The 14,710-nt window shown below is 42.5% G+C and overlaps 1 protein-coding gene across 3 annotated transcripts; it reads left to right on the top strand.

Annotated features, from left to right (window-relative positions):
• Positions 1 to 2,099: 2,099 nt before the first annotated feature.
• On the top strand, positions 2,100 to 13,232 carry LOC110975190 (isoaspartyl peptidase/L-asparaginase-like). 3 transcript variants are annotated; one of them, XM_022227424.2, is made up of 7 exons: positions 2,324 to 2,533; positions 3,747 to 3,970; positions 4,568 to 4,710; positions 6,013 to 6,173; positions 10,198 to 10,331; positions 11,400 to 11,510; positions 12,013 to 13,232. In XM_022227424.2, the coding sequence occupies exons 2-7, from the start codon at positions 3,763 to 3,765 to the stop codon at positions 12,213 to 12,215; spliced, it is 960 nt and encodes a 319-aa protein (XP_022083116.2). In that variant the 5' UTR covers positions 2,324 to 2,533; positions 3,747 to 3,762; the 3' UTR covers positions 12,216 to 13,232. The 3 variants fall into 3 exon arrangements, with proteins under 3 accessions (XP_086990560.1, XP_022083116.2, XP_086990555.1); XM_087134429.1 differs by lacking the exon at positions 2,324 to 2,533 and adding an exon at positions 2,566 to 2,674; XM_087134434.1 differs by lacking the exon at positions 6,013 to 6,173 and having other exon boundaries at positions 2,100 to 2,533; positions 4,568 to 4,694.
• The last annotated feature ends 1,478 nt before the right edge of the window (positions 13,233 to 14,710 follow it).

The raw sequence follows: 14,710 nt of genomic DNA, 5'->3' as shown, positions 1-14,710 counted from the left end.
TTATTCGTCAAAGCCACTATAAACATGCTGTTTGACACAAAGACCCAAAATTGTCCAAGTTGTTGAGAGAAGGGTAGGCTTGATTGGTCTGGTTCCAGACTGCCTCGTGGCTCATGCCATCAGGACCTGGACGGGTAGTTGCTTGAAGTGTCACTGTCTCAACCCGAGGAACCACTACAGCACACTCTTTTGGTAAGTATGCACGGCTTATCATCCCATCGTTTGCTATAAAGTTGACTCTTCTCTGCTGCTGCTGCGAAAGCTCTCTCCAACGCTGGCCCTTGTCTGGCAGGGTGAAGCTGTTTCAGGTGACCCTGACCAGAGTCTCCAACCAGCTGACTCCATCATTCTCCCCAAAATTCATTCCAAGTATGCCTGATGGGCTAACATTTGTGTTTTCCTTGCTGTGTTAATAAGTATGAGTCTTGCTGCTAAGTTGGCTCCAATGAAAAGTGCCCTCAAATCTGCCTTAAAAAAAGCCAGGTCAACTCGCCTCCTGGCCGACTCGCCTCTTGATGACTCACCCCCTTGCCAACTTGCCCCCTGACAATCTCGCCTCTCGCCAACTCACCCCCTGGCAAAATCTCCTCCTAATCAAGTCGCCCCCTTAGAGGAGAGTCCGCCTGTTTGGACCATTGGTTTACACAAAATCATTTGCTCAGAACAATTTAAATACAAGCAGGCCGATTGAATGACGTGTACCAGACAATGAATTCCGGTAAGCTTAGCGTGCTTTACAATCAGTCAGTCAACTGAACGCAAGTTTATTGAATATTTCTCAATAAGGTCAATTCTTCAATATCCCGCCTTCTGCTAGGACTTTTAGGCCTATTATCACTTTGTAAATGTAGATGGTCGAAACCAGGTAGGGGGCGACTGGGTCAAGGGGCGAGTTTGCTAGGGCAGGATGATAAGGGAGGAGTCGGTCATGGGGCGAGTTGGCAAGGGGGCTAGTAAATAAGGGGCTGAACTGAACACAGCACTGACGGAGTAACAGTTGGAAACTGCTTTGTCAAGCAGAAATGCAGCCATTCCGCTCCACTCCAGTTGACTGGCTCCCGACATCAAAGGGCACTGGTTTTCCTGCCGGTTTTTTTTTTTTTTTGGCATGAGGTCGGTGGCGGTAGACGTAGAGCTGGTTCTGCTTCTCTGGCTGTCTCTGACGGTGAAGGGAACAATTGTGGGCAAAATGCCCCTGCCCTGTAAAATTGTAGGGGGCCCTGCGGCGGTCAATAACGTCATGCCCCTTGCATAGGTACTTACTGCCCCAGTTGGGGTGGGCAACTCAAGTAACTCTGTATTGGGCCAATGTCTGGCCGTGGTGGAGTAGACTTCAGGGCAAGGACTTCAGTCGCTCGCTGCTGCTTGTCCACCTTCTCTTCTAGCTGGGTAAAGGAACTATCCTCAACCGTAACTGACACTGCCTATTTTCTCGGCAACCACTTTTCACCGTCGCCCCTCTCAGCTCTCTTTTTGCGCAGTTTCTAGGCTCTACGAAGGTCATAGCTGGACAGCGGTTAAGGAGGTTACGGCAACCCCTCCCCTTGAGGCCATCAACAGATTGCTCTTTCAACATGCGGTCTGGATCTTGGTAGGTCTTCTATTTTTGTTAGCGTTGAAGTGCAACAGAAAAATCGCGCACACTTTCTCCCGGCTGCTGTCAGCGGTCAAGCAGGCCACGCTTGAGTTTACCACCGTTCAGTCTCTCCCCAAACGAGTCTTTCATATACTGCAGGCAAGAACCTTCCTTGCTGTCTTTCAATTGTTGAGCAAAGCATTGGCCTCAACTCTTGGACTGCCCTTCAGAGAGTCCAAGAGGAACTGTACTCCCTCTAGCACTGCGTATTGATCAAATGAACGTCGAATTGTTTTCACAAATTCGTCAATGGGCACTGAACTGCATGTCGTGTCTTCCTTGCCCATGTTGGTATTTTTGCGCTCTGGGGCCAGCACTGAAGCAATGACACTGATGATATTTGCTTCCCATCCATCAGCTGTTAGTGGATCATTCTGTCCACTAACATGATGATCTCGCCACCATTCATTTGCTCAGGAAAGGCCTCTAGCCTCTGCATACCTTACCTGTAGGCCTAGTGTCGCCAAAAGGAGCCTATTTTATGCAGTGTTAACTCCACAGGTTAGTCCCTGGCCTCTTTCTACGACCTGCTGATATGAATATTTATGTCTAAGTTACATTGCGACTGATGAGTACCCCGGAAAGTTCGGTAAGCTCCCGAGAAACAGATGAAGATTACACACGTGCGGAAAAAAATGTGTGTGGGGAGATGCGCCCTCTATCATTCAGTACAAAGGCCTTCACCCAAAACCACGACTATTGTAGTGAGGTAGGTAGCTGGGCGGGTCGCTTCCGCTAGCGCGGCGCTATACGATCTTTGGTTGCTGCTACTAGTACTGCAGTACTGTAGGCCTACATGTACTATCACTAAGTAACAGTAACAGCGCCGTGTCCGTCCCATAGTGAATGGTACCCGTTGAGTCCACAGTGAACTTCGTATATGGAATTCTTCCCCAGGTTAATTCAGTAACGTAGACACTGTGATTGACTTTTATTTGTCAAGTGTACTGTTCTCATTATCGGTCAGAAAGGACCGTGGGTAGAACAATACTGTGCTGTGTGCGAGTGGAGTTGTGGGCAGAGTTGCTCGTTGCCGAGGTCTGTCCGATGTTCACAGCGACACCATGTTCACCGTCTAGGAAATTTTGACACTGTCTTGGGCGAAGACATTTTGAATCCATTTGTGTGCTTGTAAAACATTCAAAATCAGATAGAATGAATATGGAATAATGTATTTTAGTAAATACATTCAATACACAAGCACTGACAAGCACAACAAACGCGACTAGCGTCAGTGCATCTTTTGAATAAGATGCACACATACAGAGCAATGGCACAGGTTTATTTACATCCACACTAGCTGATCATTTTAAAACATGTTTCCCAGCATTCGAGCAAGGTTATCCCATTTTGTTAGCATGTCTTTCAATGGCTGTCTTTTTTATGAGTAAGTTCAGCTAAGTTAAAACAAGTCACTCCCTTAATTCAGTCAGTGTTAAGTGGAGCAGCAGCTAACGTGCGTGCATTGGGTACCAATAAAATCTGATCCAAAAATAGTCACGACAAACTTAATGTGCATCACATGCCCGCATGCGTTTGCATTTTTTGCCATAGAGCAAAATGAAACGCTCACTTACTGATGGCGCGTTCAGGTTATCTGCGTATTTGCTTCGTTGACGTATCGTTTTTACATGTAGCTATGCATAAGCTGTACAATTTTGAGTTTTCCATTAGGTTTGTACACAAACATGGATGCGCACGCCCAGCATGCATAATTTTTTATGTAAGTCAGTGCTCTAGTTTTTATATAGCTCCGCTTCAAACATGAGTCCTACATGTACTATGCACAGCGATACAGGCTTGTTCCAGATACTAAAGCCATAAAAGTTGGTTTGCTCTCCGAGCCATTTATTTCCTTTAATGAAATACACACATTGTATTTCCTCTACCAGAAATTTTGCACAGCTGGTTGGAAAAATCTAAACGTTTTCTAAGTGAATTCTTTGATGTTGACTTTTTAGGGCATAGTAGCAATTTCTGATGGCTCGTATAAACCACGGCAACAACCATAAGAAAAATGGAAAATGAAAGGAAGGAGCTACATGATGAATTGCTGCTAACAACTTTCATGTGTCCTGTTTTGTAAAGTTGATATGTCATTCTCTTGAAGGTGATCTTATCCCAATATGATGGCGCCATCACCAACTCTTGTGATCCATGGTGGTGCTGGGGCGTTAAGCCATACAGGCTACGTGGATGTGGATGGGCTCAAGTCAGGCATTCAGCAAGCAGCACGGTTGGGATATAGGCATCTTGTTGGGCAGACGTCATCGGCTATCGATGCAGTAGAGGCAGCTGTGTGCTCCTTGGAAGATAACCCGTTATTTAATGCAGGTGTGTGTTGGCAGCAGCCGATGGATCCTTAAAGATCCATCAAATGCGGGGCAGGAGGATTGTTTTCACTGTGGTGTGCTCAGTTTTGGTTATTGGGAGGAAGTCCCCCTCCTCTATCTTCTTACTGTATACATGGCATACCTTGATATATACAGTATGTGTTACCTGATCCCAAACTACAGTCTTTTTCAGTTTGTTTGGATATTTTGACCGTGCTGTGTAATGTTGCATGTATTGATTTTCTTGTTCCAAGCAGCACGGTAAAATAGTCCACCACAAGTCTTTCTTGATCAAGTCAACTGACGTTCTCACAAATCCTCACAAGTCAATAATAAGCCTTTGGGTGGAAAGTCAAGTCATGAGCTATTCAGAATTCCAATGAACAGTAACCAAGGTATTCATCTGTCATTGTTCATCCACTGTTGTCCATGACCATACGTTAACTTTGCAAGCAGCTCAAAGGGATTTAGGAATCCCAATTTCCCTTATTTTCTTTTTCTTTTGCATTTTCCCCTCTCCCCCTACCTCCACTTTCTGGAATTTTTCTTAGGTTTGGCTTTTATTAATATTGCACCATTTATTAACGTCATTTTTAAGGGAGAGGATCTGTACTGACAGTAGAGGGCAGTGTTGAAATGGATGCTATCATCATGGAGGGCCGGGACCTACAAACTGGGGGTGTGATTTGTGTTCACAACATTAAGAACCCAGTAAGCCTTGCAAGGTTGGTCATGGAAAAGGTATTGCCTCGTCCCAAGTTTACAGCCGGTTTTGATTGTGTTGCCTTAAAGTACATTTATAAAAAGTAAACTGTTCAGGATGTTGCCGAACTAACTTAGAATTTAAAAGTGTTCGAAGCCTACATGCACCTCAGGTACTTTTCGGAGTTTTGTAAAAGTGGCTTAATACCACAAGCTTTGTCTACTCAAATATTTAAGGGAATAGGCTTTGCCAGTCTTAAACCCTGCTCAAGAGAAAGGTTACTGATGTCCTCAACTGCGGCTTTGTATTAGTCGTGTCTACTCTCCATAGCCCATTGTAAGTGCTGGTTTAAGACCAGCCAAGCTTATATTTATTGCCATTCATACATAGTGCTAACCTTTTGAGTCAGAAAGACAAAAAAAACAAAAATTACAAATTTCCCATGATTTTGTTCAACAACTGTACCTCTGTTTCTTTGAACACCCCTCTAGCTGTATTTTGGTTCTAGCAGTCATTAACAATCTTCTTATGGTGATAGTGCAAAGCCAGTTGGTGCTGTATCACCTGGGCCCAGTTTCACAGAGATGTTTGACAGTTAGCAGAAAAGTTGTGCTGACTTTAGCAGAAAAATTTGCTAACATTATAGCACTTTGTCGTGGCAGTAATTGGCATTGTTGTGCAAACAGTTGTGCGCGCACAGAGATTTCTATTTTTATGTCACTGAGTTTCAGCAAATCTTTCCTCTGAAGTAAGCATGCTTTTGGCTGTGCTTACTGTCTCCATGAAATATGCAGAGCCTCTGTAAGCGGGAAAACACATGCTAAGCAGTGCCGTGAAATTGGGCCCTGCTAAAGACTGCTTACTTGGTGGGCTCTCAACCAATAGGATTAGCTAAACTTTCCAAGGTATTGATGAATGATTAATCAGAGTAGATAGCCATTACTGTCAACTTCCAGAAAGGAAGTCCATTCTTACAACTGCAGCTGCTATGTCACATTTGGAACTGGCCAATCGCAGCGTGGTTGACAGCTCAGTGATGAGATCTCTGTAGCAGTGGCATGTCCAGATTTGGGTGTCAGAGGGGGCAAATTCAAAACCGAATGCAGCTGTGGGCATATTTAACATGATGTCGGGGGGAGAAAAAATTCAGAAGCGTTACTCATGGTCCTAAAATCCTAGCACTTATTTGCAGGTGTTGTTTTCTTTGGGTATTGGTGCTAATATGGGATAAATAAAGATACTGATTACTTTCTTTCCTACTATGTATGAAGTGTTCTTCCTCCTATATTGATTTGGTATTAAGTGTTCAGAATGCTTCATGCCCTTGGTTTATTCGGCAGACAGAGCACATTTTACTGGCGGGGGAAGGAGCGAATAAATTTGCCAGGGAGATGGGATTGGCAGAATTGCCTTCGGAGGAATTCATCACAGAGCCCAGATGCAAAGCACTGAAAAATCACGCAAACTTTCAGTCAGCTGTTAAACAGCTTTACAAAGACAGGTAAAGCTTTGTAAAACTCTGAGACATTTCGTGTGTGTAGAGTGAGGTGAGAAGTCTGTTGAATCAAACATATCCTTAGTACTCGGCTCCCTCAAAAGAAACCTGTATGATGTTGTACACTTTATGAACTCCCAGCACTTTGGTTCATTCTCCAGACAGCATATTTTACAGATGTATGAGGAGAAATAACTTTACGGCAAGTTTGGCAAAACTAGCCACATTATAGCCAGTCTTGTTTAAAAGACTGGAACAATGCAGGAAAACAAAAGAATTCAAGAAACTAGGAACTCTTGAGTTTGCTTCAATATCTTGTTGCAAGAATGCTGTTTATTACAAGCCTACTGTATATTGTTTTCACCACATAACTAAGCCTGTTCGAAATATTTCGCGATATTTCGATATCACGTTGATATCGGATATCATATCGTTCGTAAAAACACATATCGGGATATTGTGCAAATCGATATGCTGAAAATTATCACGATAAGCTCCAAATGAAGTACTGTACATGCACATAGGGAAGTCAATGCACCGCGTGTTGAGCCCTGCATGCATTACTGCATTTAGGCCACACAAATCACTGAAAACCTCAAACCACAATGTCACTGTTGGCCCCAAGTAGCTGCAAGGGTCTTACAAGTATTAGAGGGCAGAACCAAACCAACAGACTGTACGCACGTGTAATGTATTGCACAGTAAACTCCAGCTACATGTAAGTCAGCTCTCTTACTTGGGACTCAAGATCGTCATATCGCACCCGAGTGCCATTTTCCAATACTGAACTTCATCTCTGTCTTAGGCTTCCTCTCCAAAATCAATTCCCAATTGTGGGTCTGAAATGTTTCAATTAAATTGAAGAACTGTAATGTTTATCTCTTTTGCATCTTACTTGATGATGTGTGCCACTATCAAACTTGCTATTGCGCTTACAACTTGAAAGTCTGGTCCCTTACAAAAATGTCCCATGAGAAAATTTGCCATGGGATTACATGGTAAATTGGCCACCATGTAGCATGGGATTTTTACCCATGGGATTTTGCCATGCGTATTTCAAGAACCCCATATAATCTCCCAAAATATTCCAATGGTGATTTAATTGTCATATCCCATGGTGATTTTCCCACACATCCAATGGTGATTTACCCTTGTGTCCCATAGTGATTTACCCATGCGTACCATGGTGATTTACCCTTGTGTCCTATAGTGATTTTCCCATGCATCCCATGATGGTTGCCCCATTTGTCCCATGCATCCCATGGTGATTTTCCCATGTTGATTGTCCCTTGCATTCCACGTGATTATTCCATGTCAATTGTTCCTTGCGTCCCATGGTGATTTACCCATGTCTCCCATGGTGAGTGTCCTGTGCATCTCATGGTGACGGGCATAGTTGCAGTCATCAAATCAACATTCCATTCCAAACTGTGTACTGTAGTTCACGCCAATGCTGGATTTCAATGGCAGCAGCTAATGTGGTTTACAATACAACAAAGCCTCTAAGTGTACCTGAGCAGATGCCATATCACTGCAAATCCCAGTGGTCTCCAGTGTTGTAGTCAAGTACTTTTTTCCGAGTACCAAGTACTGCCGAGTACTTTGACTGCCGAGTACAAAGACAGGGCAAGTACTTTGCCAGCCGAGTACAAGTACTGGTTTCCGTGTACAAGTACTTGCACTTTCAAGTACGAGTACAAGTACTTCTAATTCAAAAGTAGTTTTATCTTAATTTAGAGACTCTAAGACCTGCCACTGGGTAAAAGAAACACCGAATGCAGATGACATGGCTACAAGAACAAGTGATCTCGCTAGCAATGTCACGGTCACTACACGTGCGTTGCAGCATTGACACAACGTGCGCGGCGTGGCGAAGTCTATTTTCCAGACTCAATTATTCACATGCCTGTGATTTTCTGTATGCTGGGTTCGTTAGAATTTTTCGGGTCCAGGAACCAGACTACCAATGCCCAAGTAAATCGTGGGACCATTCTGGAGTACCACAATATAATTTGCGTACGTGATTGGTTAAGTACACGCACAGACGGTGAATGGGTCCTATACGTTAATGGTCCCACGTTCGGCCCTCTCTTTGTCAGAACCATATCGAATATCGGGTCATTGGAGTCGATATTTTTGTACCTTATTTTAACGGCCGTGGTAAGTTACCGGGTAACTTAAAGGATTTTTTTATCGAGTACTGTTAATTGAGTACGAGTACTTTGATGCTCAAGTACAATTTTTGGATGTCGAGTTCTGAGTATTTTGTAGCCCTAGTACAAGAAATGTAGTTCGAGTACGAGTACTTGGACGTCTGAGTACAAGTACGAGTACTCTGAAAACAGTACTCGAGTAGTACTCAAGTACGAGTACCGAGTACGAGTTCTACAACACTGGTGTTCTCTTGATGATTGCAAAAATTTGAATAGTGTTTGTGTGGGGTTTCCATGGTGTCCGCATACAAATCACATTGTATTCCCATGTAGAGTAAAAAAGCCCTATGGTGTTCCCATGCTGATCATAAAAGGCCCATGGTGTTCCCATGCTGATCATAAAAACCCCATGGTGTTCCCATGCTGATCATAAAAAACCCATGGTGTTCCCATGCTGATTATAAAAACCCCATGGTGTTCCCATGCTGATCATAAAAGCCTCATGGTGTTCCCATGGTATCCACCAAATGTCCCATGGTGATCACTTCAACCAACATTATTTTTTGCCAGTCCCATGGCATACACATGGGGTCCCATGGGCTGCCCATGGGATCTGCATGGGACATTTTTGTAAGGGGTAGTGAAAAAACAGTTCAAGCCTGAACGGAGATGAAGTCCAATATTGGAAAATGGCCTACATGTTAAGTTTGTTCAGCCTCCCCCAAAATGGACAGAGTGCATGCGTCTTAGCGACTTAGAAATGAGGTGAGGGCATCAATACCAGTAGCTCCTCTAGTAACATGCATGTGCTTTGTCCGTTTTGGGGGTTGCCTTATTGAGCAAACTTTACCGCTAATGTGAGCGGGGAAATGGCTTTTTTTCCATACGATGCCATGTTCACAATTTCCATGTTGAAATTTTCTTTCCACCAACATATTAGAATTCTAAATGTAGTGAAAATACAAAGGCCTGTACATCGTGTTTGGTTTTTTAGTGTGGCTATCGAGACATGGTGATCGGTCGTGTTTATTTTATGAATGGAAAATGACGTCATCAGGATAATATTGGATATAGCGATATTTTTTCATGATATCATGATATGAAGAGAAATGTATGTCGAACAGGCTTAACCCAAACTCGGTGCCTTTCTGTTGATGGCCCAGTGTGAGTAAATTGTATTACTTTGCTGTCATGCACACTCTCAGATTTGAGGAGCACATACATTTTGTAAGTTACTCCCAACTAGTCCAAGAGGCGTTTTAACATGTCAGCTGCATTTGAGCATGGTACCCCCCGCAATAATGGTGTGTGAATATGGTTGTGATTCGGAACTGGGTTCCTGAATAATCCATAACTCATGTGTGGAACTTAGAACCCGATTATTGTATCTTACATGCAAAAATTTCTTAGTGATTAGGACTTTGCGAGATGTGCGAATAGTATCTGAATCGAGCATTCGGAGTAGAAAGTCCATGAAACAAGACGGGAAATGTTCTCTTACTTGGTTTTACAACTGCACTCTAAAAGGGTATTTCAAAGCTAAAGGCCAACCAGAAGGCTAAAAAGGTACCTTCCCTACATACATATATTTTTCTTTTTTGTCGATTTTGATTTTGATGGGGCCAATGGAATAATTAGCAATTAGAACCAAACATTTCCAGATCCCAGGTTCTTCTTTAACTGAGAGGCAAAGACCACCATTCAAACATGCATATATGTAGTTTGTTTCTTCTTTGGTAATGATTTGGTATGACTGGATGCTTTGAATGTTTGATTGATTGGAGGGTCAATATCTAATTCATTGAGTGGAGGTTGTGGGCTCGAATCCCCCTCCCTATGTATGGTTTGTTCATGATTGGTATATCTCCTGTTTGTAGGGAGTTGGGTATAGATGATCACGACACCGTAGGAGCTGTTGCTGTCGATGCCCATGGCAATGTAGCTGCAGCCACCTCTACTGGTGGCATCACAGCTCAGATGATTGGACGAGTTGGTGACTCTCCCCTCATTGGTAAGGAAACCATCATCAGTCACTGAAGTTCACACTCTGATAAGGTAACTCAGTCAAAAATCACTGCGAACATCACAGAGCACTAACAAAGAGCATCCACTGTTATTGCACTGCGCCTGTTTTTGTTAGATGTTCATAGTGAATGCATGTGTGAAGGGCACAGCTACAATGTGGTCAAATTGAAGGCATGCAAAGGTGCCCCCCATAACCTAGATCTGACCATGGAGCACAGCCAGAAAGTGAAATTGTTGGTTTTCACTGTGGGTAAGAAATTCCGAGAGAGAATTATACCAACAACGCTGGTCACATGTGGCCCAGGCTGCAAACAGAAACTCAAGCCGTAGTGATGCGAGCTGAGTGCTTTGTAGGTCATTCTATAAATTTGTGGTCCATTTTTTTTTCATTTGCCAGTCCCATCTGACTTACAATTGGAGACAAAGTTACAACACATTCTTTAATTTCCAATAGCGATTAGGAATTGCAGTTTACCTGCCAAACAATAAAAATAGTTGGAAAGAAATTTTAGTGACATTTCCACATGTAATTACATGGGTCAGGTGTAACAGGGCCACCAAACTGTTGAACGTTCAAATACCAAGCTTATTGACCGACCCTTATGTACAAGCCATCCATGCATCTTAAATAGCTGAAATTGCCAGAAAATGGCCGCTTAAGTCATACATGGTAATTGGTTGTGAAGACACGGTTTGTCAGCTTCAAAAAACAATGCCGTCAAGTCAGCCCTATACTACCATGTGAAGAAAAATCAACTCATACATATAGTGGCCATTGCGAAGAGCGATTTTGTTGATAAATTCAGGAAAAATGATCTCATAAGATGCCAGCATCTTTTCCATTGTTCCAGCCATCTGCCATCTGTATGCTGAGATTCTCAACTGAATATCATACAGTACATAGGTAGCATTGTTTGGCAGCCAATGCTGGTCAGAATTCTCCAGCTGTCGCAGTTTCACATAAAAACCAGATGGACCCCCAACATCGTTTGATATTAAAGATCTAACTTGTTAACAGTTCCATGCAAAAACCTATTTTGTATTTCTTTTGCAGGGAGTGGTGCATATTGTGACAATGCAGTTGGTGCGGCATCAACCACGGGTCACGGCGAAGCGATAGCGAAGGTCACACTGGCTCGCACCGTGGTGTTCTACATGGAGCAGGGTATGTGAGGTGCGGCACTTAAGCACCCCCTTACCAGTTAAACAAATACATGTGTGACGATTTCATCACAGGGCCACCTTTGCTTCTGTTGAGTGACACCTAGGGTATCTCAGAGACCAGTGGGGATGTAGTGAGCACATCAGCTTTACTAATTGAGAATCTCATTTTGATGTCTGCTAGATAGGCTCACTGTTGTTGATATTAGAGCAGAAAATCCCTAGCCCCTAGGAGTTCCTATTTTTTTTGGGGGGGGCCTAGGGTAACAAACACTGTCATTTATCAAATTTAAACTGGTCAAGGAGAAGTCAACTAGCGGCTCAAAAGCTATGCCAAAAGTCAAATTATTGTTCCAATGTTTGGTTTTGTGTGTTTTCTGGGAATAATCACTGTTGGCAGTGTTGTCCTGTTTAATAATTTCTGCTTTCAAACTGTTACATTTTGAATGGTTCCTTTTATTTAGTTATTTTTTTTGTAAAGAGTTAATTTTTTTTAAACTTTGTAGGTTTGTCACCACAAGACGCATTGGAAAAAGCTCTTACCGTCATGAAGGGCCGACTGAATTCACAAGGGGGCGCTATTGCTGTGAGCAAAAACGGGGACATTGGACACTACTTCAACACAGAGGGCATGATCTGGGCATCGGTTCAGAATGGTCAGTTGCATTATGGGGTGTTTCCAGGAGAGGATCTGGTCACCACGTACTGAGGAATGGCAAGAGAAATGAGGGTGTTCATCTTTTGTTCCCTGTTGAGTTGCTAATGACCCTAATTGTCTGATAGTTCAGGAATATTTGAGCATTTGGATGAAATAGTTTCGATTTTAGATAAAAACGGGTCATCATTGAAATTGTACTTGAGCAATAAAGCCAAATTTTATGTGCAGTAAATAATGCTCAGGGGCAAAGACTTAAATGAATTTTAAGAACTTGTAAACTTTGGAAGTGTTAGAAATCACAAATTAAAACTTAAAAGTATTTTTTAAAATGTGTAAACATTAAATGAAAAAAAAAATTAAAGGCGATACTTAATCCATAAGCATCCCAAATTCCTGTCCACTCTGAGCGGGAAGAAGGGATGACAGTTTTAACCAAGAACTTCCCTTCTGTGGGAAAACACTGCATGAGTGCACTGGTTCACATTTAGTGCAATAATACGCTCCTAGAGCTCAAGCAACCAGTTTCTAAAGAAATTTCTGACATTTGCACATGGGCTAGGCGCCAATATGAAATTTCATTACTGGTGAAGGCTTATGGGGCGAATACGATCAAGGGCCACTGGTTAACTAGTGGTTAATTCGTGGCGTGTCTAGTGCGTGTGCTGTGAATGACCCTAGTCAACCGTTGTCAGGTTAAGCCTATAAGGCTGAAGGGGAGAAAAGGTGGCTGCAGGAAGAGCAAAATAGCAAAAATTACAGTGAAAATGGTCGTTTTATACTAGTGACATACTGAATTTCTGCCATATTTCTTATAACGGGTCCTCTCTGCACTGTGCTGTTAAAGATGGTTTATGGTAACCAACGATGCGATTGATCGCAATAGGCTGGTCGCGAATAATTGACTTGGTGAGTCCAACTATCGTTGACTAACGTGCGTTCGATCAGAGAACTGTGGTTAACTGTGGCCCTTAATCGAACTTGCCCATTGCTGTCTTGACTCAAGGAAACCAGCTATTTTGTGCCTTGTTTATATTGACTGTTGTGATTAACAATTTAACCGAAACTTAAGCACGTGTGTTGTGTTTCTTTGTCTGTTTGAAACCAATTTATGAAAATGCCAGACTTTCTTTTACTGCGTGAAATAAAGTAACCCTAACTGTTCCCCCGACATGCTGAATCCAAGGACATCCATCAACTCTCAAAGTGTGGACCCTGGTCAAGTTGACAGAACGCAAGACATTTTCTTAACAGCTCACATCAACCAACTTCCACCGAAAATGAGTGATTTAGCTGGCGCAATCGGCCTATTCAGGAGAGTTCTTGATATTTGCAATAAGCTCATCAATGCATGATAAAATGCTGCATCCGAAAAAAAGGAAAAAAGACCCCCCCCAAAAAAAAACAAAAGGAGGTGTAGTTGTGACGAACAATCACAGAGCTGTTTCCGGTTTTGAAATTTTTCAACATGTCATTTCTAAGTTCCTGCATGATTTATAACCTAATCGGAGGTATACTTTAAAATCTAAAAAAACGCAGATGATGCTACACCTGTCTCAGAGAGGCATTCCAGAGTCGCGCCGATCCAAATAGAATTAAGAGTGACTCGGGTCGACCCTATTCAATTTTGGTTTCAGACAGACGAACTTACTACATAAATTTGCATTGGGTTCGGCTCATGAAAAGAGCGATGTCTGAAACCAAGTCGCTCTGATCTCGTTCTCAGCTTCTTCAAATTTTTTCGCCTGGTCGCACCTAATTGTTCCAGACTACGTACTTTTGCCGTCCTTGATTCAAAATTTGCTTTTAATTTGGTTCGGTGCAACTCTAAAACGCTTGTCTAAAACGGGTGTTACATTGTTGTGAAGATGTTCCCTTGTGAGTATCTGCAGTATCTGTAGAGAGTCCTCTCTGTGATGTTACACTATAGATCGTTGTATTGTGTACCTTTAACTTGATGTCACGTGAAACTATTGTGATGTGTTTTCATCTTTCAGTCCAGGAGTATTTGAACCGTGTCGGTGTTATGTATGTCACATTTATGACACTGGCAGCCAAGAATCAAGAATGTATATAGTTATATGGCTAGGTAAATGTTGCCATTCTTGGAAGGCGCGTAGTCTCCATGCCTGGTAGGTCATTCTCCGTACTTTCTTCTAGACAAATGCTTAAGTTATGAAATAGAATCGGTCTCCGTGTTGTCGTATTATTCGTACAGCATTGACAGTGATACACTCGCTGGTTAAACCCAGAAAGGTGTCATGGCCTCCCTTGCAGCTCTGTACTATGCCTCAATGACTTCTTGGTTTTCATTGAGTATATTTTTATTAAGGGATTGAAGAAATTATTATTGATTACACGATTTAACGATAATTAAACTGGTTGAGAATGCTGCCCCTTAATGACAAGGTCACTGTAATGCAGCTCTCTTCAAAACAGACCTACCAAATATACCTTTGTGTCCCGATGAATCTGATTTTCAATTGTTGTTGCAATATTTAAAAAGGGAATTTGAAGGCACGTTGCTCCCCAAACTAACGAAACCAACT

Source organism: Acanthaster planci, linkage group LG01 (genome assembly GCF_054643075.1).
Source record: "Acanthaster planci isolate LZ-2023a linkage group LG01, COTS_SCS, whole genome shotgun sequence".
Classification (NCBI taxonomy): Eukaryota; Metazoa; Echinodermata; class Asteroidea; order Valvatida; family Acanthasteridae; genus Acanthaster; species Acanthaster planci.
This window is presented reverse-complemented; position numbering and strand designations above follow the sequence as displayed.

Bases quoted from the DNA above. Each gene is read 5' to 3' on its own strand.
- LOC110975190 (XM_022227424.2), top strand. From the start codon at position 3,763: ATGATGGCGCCATCACCAACTCTTGTGATCCATGGTGGTGCTGGGGCG. The intron at 4,711-6,012 runs GTATTGCCTCGT...TTTATTCGGCAG, and splicing joins CAAGGTTGGTCATGGAAAAG to ACAGAGCACATTTTACTGGC. The intron at 11,511-12,012 runs GTATGTGAGGTG...TAAACTTTGTAG, and splicing joins GGTGTTCTACATGGAGCAGG to GTTTGTCACCACAAGACGCA.